At 47.4% G+C, this 8,967-nt stretch overlaps 2 protein-coding genes across 2 annotated transcripts; one reads left to right on the forward strand and one right to left on the reverse strand.

Annotated features, from left to right (window-relative positions):
* The first annotated feature begins 202 nt into the window (after positions 1–202).
* LOC123052335 (phenylalanine ammonia-lyase-like) lies at positions 203–2,847 on the forward strand. Its single transcript, XM_044475475.1, has one exon. The coding sequence runs from the start codon at positions 397–399 to the stop codon at positions 2,518–2,520; it is 2,124 nt and encodes a 707-aa protein (XP_044331410.1). The 5' UTR covers positions 203–396; the 3' UTR covers positions 2,521–2,847.
* Positions 2,848–2,884: 37 nt separating this feature from the next.
* Positions 2,885–6,904, reverse strand: LOC123052336 (ubiquitin thioesterase OTUB2). The gene is made up of 9 exons (XM_044475476.1): positions 6,506–6,904; positions 6,344–6,406; positions 5,357–5,434; positions 4,719–4,889; positions 4,512–4,631; positions 3,866–3,939; positions 3,724–3,776; positions 3,528–3,631; positions 2,885–3,421 (listed from the first exon to the last, which is right to left on the reverse strand). The coding sequence occupies exons 1-9, from the start codon at positions 6,824–6,826 to the stop codon at positions 3,215–3,217; spliced, it is 1,191 nt and encodes a 396-aa protein (XP_044331411.1). The 5' UTR covers positions 6,827–6,904; the 3' UTR covers positions 2,885–3,214.
* Between the last annotated feature and the right edge of the window lie 2,063 nt (positions 6,905–8,967).

An 8,967-nucleotide genomic window follows, 5' to 3' on the forward strand; every position in this document is an offset into this window, starting at 1 on the left:
TACTGTAGTATCCCATTGTCGCAGCAGCTGCCTTTGTTCGTCTTCTTCCTAGTCCACGCGCACGAGGCCACCAACCCCACCTTCGTGCTCACCCGCGGCCAAGTCCAGCGGTCAACACTAACATCCCGGTCACAGTCCACACCAATCCCCAGTTCCCCACCCACCCTGGTTGCTCTACCTATTTAATCCCTTCCCTCTCCTCCATTTCCATCCAAGAAGAGCATCCCTCACCTCTCCCACTCCATCCAGCTCTTCTCTCTCACGGCCACTCCACAGAATCTCCACAAAGAAAATTCAGCTGCTACAGTAGAGATCGCCAGCCTCTAGTCTCTGCTCGAGCTCTTCTCTCCCACAACTGCTACATCGAGACTTCAAGATCCATTGTAGATCAAACCAATGGCGGCCAACGGCAACGACGGTTTGTGCGTGGCCGAGCCGCGGAGTGCCGACCCGCTCAACTGGGGGAAAGCCGCGGAGGCGCTGTCGGGGAGCCACCTGGACGCCGTCAAGCGGATGGTGGAGGAGTACCGCAGGCCGGTGGTGGTTATGGAGGGCGCAAGCTTGACCATCGCCCAGGTCGCGGCGGTGGCCGCCGCCGACGGGGCCAGGGTGGAGCTCGACGAGTCCGCCCGCGGCCGCGTCAAGGAGAGCAGCGACTGGGTCATGACCAGCATGGCCAACGGCACCGACAGCTACGGCGTCACCACCGGCTTCGGCGCCACCTCCCATCGGAGGACCAAGGAGGGGGGCGCGCTGCAGAGGGAGCTCATCCGGTTCCTTAACGCCGGGGCGTTCGGCACCGGCAGCGACGGCCACGTGCTGCCCGCGGCCACCACGCGCGCGGCGATGCTTGTCCGCGTCAACACCCTGCTCCAAGGCTACTCCGGCATCCGCTTCGAGATCCTCGAGACCATCGCCACGCTGCTCAATGCCAACGTGACACCGTGCCTGCCGCTCCGGGGCACCATCACCGCTTCCGGCGACCTCGTCCCGCTCTCCTACATCGCGGGACTTGTCACCGGCCGCCCGAATGCCGTGGCCGTGGCTCCTGATGGCACCAAGGTTAATGCCGCCGAGGCATTTAAGATTGCGGGCATCCAGCACGGCTTCTTCGAGCTGCAACCCAAGGAAGGCCTTGCTATGGTTAATGGCACGGCGGTGGGCTCCGGGCTCGCGTCCATAGTTCTCTTTGAAGCGAATGTTCTTGGTGTGCTTGCCGAAGTTTTGTCGGCGGTGTTCTGCGAAGTGATGAACGGCAAGCCAGAGTACACTGACCACCTGACACACAAGTTGAAGCACCATCCTGGACAGATCGAGGCCGCGGCCATCATGGAGCACATCCTGGAGGGCAGCTCCTACATGATGCTCGCGAAGAAGCTTGGTGAGCTCGACCCATTGATGAAGCCAAAGCAAGACAGATATGCTCTCCGCACATCGCCGCAATGGCTTGGGCCACAAATTGAGGTCATCCGTGCAGCGACGAAGTCAATCGAGCGCGAGATCAACTCTGTCAATGACAACCCACTCATTGACGTATCTCGTGGAAAGGCAATCCACGGTGGAAACTTCCAGGGCACGCCCATCGGTGTGTCCATGGACAACACGAGGCTTGCCATTGCTGCGATTGGCAAGCTCATGTTTGCCCAGTTCTCGGAGCTAGTAAACGACTTCTACAACAATGGCTTGCCCTCCAACCTCTCTGGTGGCCGCAACCCAAGTCTTGACTATGGCTTCAAGGGTGCCGAGATCGCAATGGCGTCATACTGCTCGGAGCTCCAATTCTTGGGCAACCCTGTGACCAACCATGTCCAGAGTGCGGAACAGCACAACCAAGATGTTAACTCCCTCGGATTAATCTCAGCCCGTAAGACTGCCGAGGCCATCGACATTCTGAAGCTCATGTCCTCTACATTTTTGGTTGCGCTGTGCCAAGCCATCGACCTGCGCCACCTCGAGGAAAATGTCAAGAATGCCGTCAAGAATTGTGTCACAAGAGTGGCTAGGAAGACCCTGATCACAAATGACATGGGTGGCCTCCACAACGCACGTTTCTGTGAGAAGGACCTGCTCCAAACAATTGACCGCGAGGCGGTGTTTGCATACGCAGATGACCCTTGCAGCGCCAACTATCCTCTCATGAAGAAGATGCGAGCAGTGCTAGTGGAGCACGCCTTGGCCAACGGTGAGGCTGAGCGCAACGTGGAAACCTCGGTGTTTGCCAAGGTTGCCAAATTCGAGCAGGAGCTCTGTGCGACACTACCTCAGGAGGTTGAGGCTGCTAGAGGTGCAGTGGAGAATGGCACCGCTGCAGAACCAAACCGCATCGTTGACTGCCGGTCATACCCTCTATACCGGTTCGTTCGCAAGGAGTTGGGAACGGTGTACTTGACCGGAGAGAAGACACGGTCCCCCGGGGAGGAGGTGGACAAGGTGTTTGTTGCTATGAACCAGGGTAAGCACATCGACGCGCTGCTGGAATGCCTCAAGGAGTGGAACGGCGAGCCCCTGCCTCTCTGCTAATCAGGGAGATGAAGAGAAGATGCTGTGCTTCAGAATTCTGAAGGCTCCCGTTGTTCTAAACTGATAATACTACTGTTGTTTGATTTCGTTCTTTCTTTGTTTTTTCCCTCTTCTAAAACGTTGATGCATGCAACGTTCTTCCGGAGCTAGAGGCCATTGCCAAAGATTGCACTCTGCAATACTTGTAGCGCAGCAACTAGAGCTTCTGCCAATGTAAGCGAAAGGGCACAAATTTTCATGTCAAATGTTGATGTTCTACTACTGAATCAGCATGTTCAGACTTACTGTATGTCATACAAGCACATTCTCCTCGTTCAGACTTACTCATGTCAAATGTTGATAATTTTCACGTCGCACTGCAATATAGAGAGAAACAGCACCAGGTTGTGATTATCATACAAGCACATTCTCGAGCAACTTCGACTATCATACATGTTTGATAGAGATAGAAATAGTTACAGAGGAAAAACAATAGGCATGAGAGGTATATATACATGATTTCAGCACATCAGAACTAGTCACAGAAACTAATCAGACCAATGTTTTTCTATCCTTATATGTCATCAGAAGAAGAATGTACAAGTATAAGCTCACCCGCTTCAGTGTATGCCAAATTATCTACCACCTAGAGCTCAGCACCGCCCGCATTCATGGGCAGTCACCCAGACTCAACATTAACCTAGCAATGGGAGACTTATATTGGGTAGATGATGTCGTAGTGGTTGACCGTGAACAGCACGTGCACACGCGCAGCGTCAGCTCCAGGACTAACGTACACATCATCAGGCGCTTCCTCATTGAGTTGCACAAGCACGAGGGACACCTGAAGCGCAGCCGCCAAGGCCCACATCTGAACACGGCCCGCCACCACGCGGCGTGGAGTAACGTGCTGTAAGCACCACTGTTTAGAGCAGCGAGTCAGGAAATATCAGGGTCATGTATCCAAGAATGGATGGATCAGAAATTCAGCACGACATTGATGAAAAGGTAGAGATGCTGATACTCACATTTGCCACACAGTCATTTTCTCCAAGTCCAGGTATATCCTCTGTATAGTCCGCCCTGTGCAAGCACAACCAGGTAGCTGCTACTAATCTGAGGAAAGCAAAAACTGGCCACCACAATGTGTCAGAAACATGAATTGGGATGAACCGGGAAAGATAGGTTGATGACTGAAGGATAAGTTGAGAAGTGTTTTCTCACTGTCTTCTGTTTGATCGTAAGTGCTGAAGAACTCGAGAAGTTTCCGCTTGTACCTGACAAAGAAGCAGGTTAAGTCAGTGAGATGGAAGCATTCGGCCACAACACTTGGCTGGAATTGCAGAAAACCAAACATATCAAAAACCTGTCAGTTAATAGGGGGATCAATCTGCGTTTTTTCTTCCATCTCTTTACTTTCTTCATCAACTCCTTAAATGCCTGAAACAATCCGTGAGTTAATAAATCGCATTTGGTAACCATTCCATACAGCTCTGTAAGGTTACAAAAGTGCTTGCAACCTATTAATATTCGATAACAAGACATTAACACATAATTAGGATAACTCGCCTGAACAACTTCAGTTAATAACGATCTACTATACAATAGTTAAAGAGTACAAATACTTAGTAACAGAATGGTGAGATATCTACATCATAAGAAGCAGCAGGTCTGAAGCATTTCAGTGTTCAATGAAGCATAGAATTATACTCTTGCGGTTTACATTGTCACACTAGTATCCCTTACAATAAACTTAAGGTGTATTTTTGTTAAGTTGGGTCCTAAGTTGTAACATAACAATAAGCTTCAGACTTGAGCTTGCGTCAACAGGGCGTAAACTGCAATGTCATGCCATTACTGCTAAGCAATTGTGCATCCCCTTCAAATGATTGATGGTTAGACAACTGAATCCATTTTGACATGGAGAGTAACTTGAAGAGAATTGTATTTGTCCCTTACAAATATGTGTATTCAAGGAAAAAACACAAATGTGGAAAAAGGCAGGAACTTACATCGTGGCTCCTAGAAAATTCAGAGGCCCATCCAAGACATGCAGATTCCTCAGCCAACTCTTGGATAGCTGCAAGGAGGCGGCGTTCCTCATTTCTGCCTTTCCTATCAAGAACTTGCTCCTGTCGTACATTGGCATAAACAAAGAGAGTTAGATCAGGGAACATGCATCCTGTAGTATACTAAGGGACAAGGAGAAGGACAATTACAAGGTAGGAAAATATGAAGCTCCTGTAGAAACACTCCCCATCTTCTTCCACTGGCCTAAATTCTGAATAGCGGTCACCAAGGCCGATTGCATTCACAGCATATATTCTGTCGCGATAAAGTGCAAGTATCTGTCCAACATAATGATTTAAGGCTTGCCCATAGGGAATTGCCTGCACCGCACAATCAGATAAGAGAATTCAGTTTATGCTGATTAGAACAAGGAAATAACAGATCTAAAGCCTGATAGAAACTTTGTTTTGCAACAACAGATCTAAAATATGATCCAAATTTTGTTTTGCTCCCACTTTTCTGGCTTGTATGTTCTCTGGAAATGGTTGGAACTGCTAATAAATGTAAGAGACCCTTCATTGACACTGATTGGTTGTTGTTGAGTTAAAAATAGAAAAATATGTGTAGTGTTCCATACACTCAATGGTATAAAGTCTACTGGTTCCATCACATTGCAAGGGTAATATACTATTAAGCATTCAGACAAGAAAGTAAGAACATTTTCCACGAAATCAGTTACTTGTACAGTAACCATGAATGCCCACAGTTCCATCTGACCTGGGATTTTGATCCCGACATTTCATGGGTTTCCACTTTGAAAATAACCAAAGACTAAAAGGAGTCAAACCTGTTGAGTCACGTGAGGTCTCTCCAAGCTTCCGACTTGAGGTCTCTCCGAGCTTCCGATTCCTTTTCTACAAAAAACCTTTTCCACAAGAGATGGGTTAAGATCCATATATAACTTGCCAAACTTAGAAGTAATTGTACAGATTAAACATCACAATCAGGATTTTAGAATACGAAACAGGGGAATAAGAGATAGAGTTTTTGAAGAATCTAATAGCAGTATCGCACAACTGATGCTGCAAAATCCGAAACATCTTACTTCAGCAACTGTTTACAAGAATCATGCTGTGAAGCTTCCAAGCCGGTTTCAAGTACCAAACAACCAAACATCACATCTTTTAGACCAAATTTCGGAGTAAATGGTCAGTGAGTTTAATTATTTATTTTGTGGGCTGTGGTCAGTGATTTTGCATGTGAATGACCAATGGTCTACGGAAATCATGTCCAGGTATGCAGCCCTGAATAAACAAATGCATTAACTATGCCTATAAAACCATCCATTCACATTAAAACCTCTTACCTTTGTCTTTAGGACTTCTAGCTAAAATTTCACAGGAGCACTGATCAAGATATGCACGCCTAAAACAAAAACATGTTCCCAATGCTTCCCCCGCTGTAAACTACGATGAATATGCTACCACACTTGATACAAGAATGAATTGGTACAGGCACGAGCACCCAAATCTTAAACATATTCGAGTTTTTGACTAATCACAGAGAGGTTGTTCACTTGTCTCCATATTCCAAGATCGCAAGAAGAGCACGGAGTAATAGTCAGGATCCGCCTAATCTGCGCGCAACATAAAGCCAGATTGGCCCCAACATTCGCCCAAAAGTTTCATCCCTTTTACCCTAAATCCTTACCAACATTCCACACGAACTCTGAGACCACAAATTGCACATCGCGAACACAAGAATTGGCACAAGAAAGCACAAAGAAGAGCAAAGAATCACAGAGTAATCAAGAAGCACAAGATTCAGGCTATACCTTGTCCTTGCCGGAGCTGATTATCTTTCTCAAGATCGTCTTCTTGGCCTTCGGCAATCCAGCCTACTCGGCAGAAACCAAGAAACGCTTAGACGAACTCGAATAACTCGAAAGGGAACACAGCAGGTCGCTACATCTCAAGCGCAAGAGACGCGCCATTACCTGCTCCCCGGCGCGCGCAGCAGCGGAGCTCGATCCCCCGGCTTCGAAGATTTGGCTCCCGGTCTGCACATCGACGGGCCGAGCAGAGGGAGGTGGTGGCGAGGAGATGGATTCGCCGGCTCTGCGGCTTCCGCCCCCGGCCTGGTCATCGACGGGCGGAGGAGGGTGAGGTGGTGGCGACGAGACACCGGAGCCCGCCTGCGCTGCCCCAAAGCTCGGCGCCCCAGCGGGGGAGGCGGCGCTGGCGTCGTCGCGTTGCCCGTGCACACGGGCCGGTTCTTGCTTGCCATCGTCCCGGTCTTTTCCTGAACCGGATGCCATCGCGGCGGGAAAAACTTTGCGGGTGGAGCGGAAAGGACTTGCTTGGCAATTCTGCTAATGCGGGGGCGTTGGAGGAAGTTCACGAAAGGGCCTGGTTAGTTATTTGGGGAAAGGACGAGCGGTTATTTATAAAGGTGGACGGGGACGTGATCATGTGAGAGGAAGTTCGCGAACTTTTTTCCTTTATTGTCTGGATTTTCCCCTAAAAAAATTGTCTGGATTTTCCATAAATTTTAAAACATACACTAACCTAAAATTATACTAGTACCTTTCAATTTATAAACTATGCAGTTTAGAACATTAGTATTGCTTTAGATCTACAGGTTGTATGTGACGTATGTGGAAAACACACATGTCAAGCAAATTAATAGTAGGCAAATTCTTTTTTGATACATTTTTTGCGCTAATTCTTGGTCATCTTTTTTTTCTAAATCTTAGCCACCTAAAAAGTTGTACTCCCTCTGTCTCACGATATAAGACGGAGGGATCGGTAGTTATTAAGCATGAATTACTAGTTAGAAAGTGCGCGATTTAAAAAGGTCAAGTAGTATACGAAAGTGCTAACTTTATTGTCTATTTGCATTGGTTGATATGGTCGTGGAGCAAGAGGGGGCAAGGATGAGCTATGATCCAAGGTTTTTTCTGGCAAATCCCACTCTTTATTAGTTGATAATGTTTACAGGGATACATAGCTCATCAGGAGAAACAACCGTCAAGCAAATACAAAGCATTACGAGCTAGGCGATGAGCTTCTTTGTTCTACAATGCAAAAAAAAGCTTCTTTGTTCTAAGCCCAGTTCTCATGCACAAATTCATCTCATGAAAGTCATTCATCCTTTATTTGATATCCAATCCAATGTGTCCATATTCATTTGTCGATGAACTCTTCAAGTTTCTCACAACTGATATCCGTCGTTGGCGATCGTTATTCATGTAAAAGCAGGTCGCTCGTTAAGATTAACTAGGACGGTGCTTGTGCGTTGCTACGGGCAACATTGCAATTTCATCGATGAATCAGTGAAGAATTACTTGATATCATAGTTGAATATTCATGCATTACAACAAATATATATTACTGTGATGACCAAAGGCATAAGAAAGACAAAAATCAAGCATAACCATCTATTATCCCCAACAATTGCAAAAAAAAAAAGATATGCTTGCAACTTAGAAATTAAAGAAACTGTCAATATGGTTTTGGACTTAGTTCTTGAACACATACATGATTTGACTTTTCATTGCATGTATGCTAAATATAATGTTGTAAACCTTACTACCTCATGGGATCAACATATTCGGAGACATATCAGACAACTTCTGGTGATATGAAATTTAGACAGCCCTAAATGACATACAACTATGTAATGTTGGCATTGTTCTACTAGTTCTAGATCATTCTTAACTGCAACCTGTCTTTGACTAATTTCTCAACTGGGACGTGGGACGGAGGGGCCGGTTTTTCGTCAAGTGGGACGAGTCAGTTTCAGATTTTGGTGGGTGAGTGCTGAGGCGAAACTAAACCGATGTGACAAGATTACCAACTTCCCTTTATAGTAGAGACGCCTCACGACAAGTCATTGCCTCAAACGACTTCGGATTGACCACTCCTTGAAAGAGTATCGATGAAGCACCAAGGAATACTCCTATGCTATCCCTTGCGAAGACCACTGTTGATCCAGCCATTGTGTTCTTAGAAATTGCGGCATCATCATTTATTTTTGTTGCCCGATCACGGTGGATTGGAATCTAGTAAGGGTGCAGAACAACATCTATAGCTGGGCCTATCAAACGCCCGGGCAGGCTGTCCGGTCACTGCCTGATCAAAAACCGACTCAACTGGAGCTCTCAAACCGCGGACAAACGCCTGGGCTGACCGGCATGTTTGGTTCTACCGCAGGGTGCGTCGACTGCAAATTAAAATTTTCCTACGCGCAGAACAACCAGGAACATGCTACGGGAATGGATCACATATCGTTACCACTAGACCCGCAGTGCCGTGCAGCGGAAGAAGAGTTGGGGCAGCGCGTCCGCGTGGTTTGTCTCCTCCTTGTCCGATCTCCCTCGAACAACCGGTCGTCGGATCCCACGTACAAGTTTGCCGGAGCGGCGCAGGTGCACCGCCTTTAATGGTATCCGCGCGT

The sequence above is a fragment of the Triticum aestivum genome, chromosome 2D (genome assembly GCF_018294505.1).
Source record: "Triticum aestivum cultivar Chinese Spring chromosome 2D, IWGSC CS RefSeq v2.1, whole genome shotgun sequence".
NCBI classification, from domain to species: Eukaryota; Viridiplantae; Streptophyta; class Magnoliopsida; order Poales; family Poaceae; genus Triticum; species Triticum aestivum.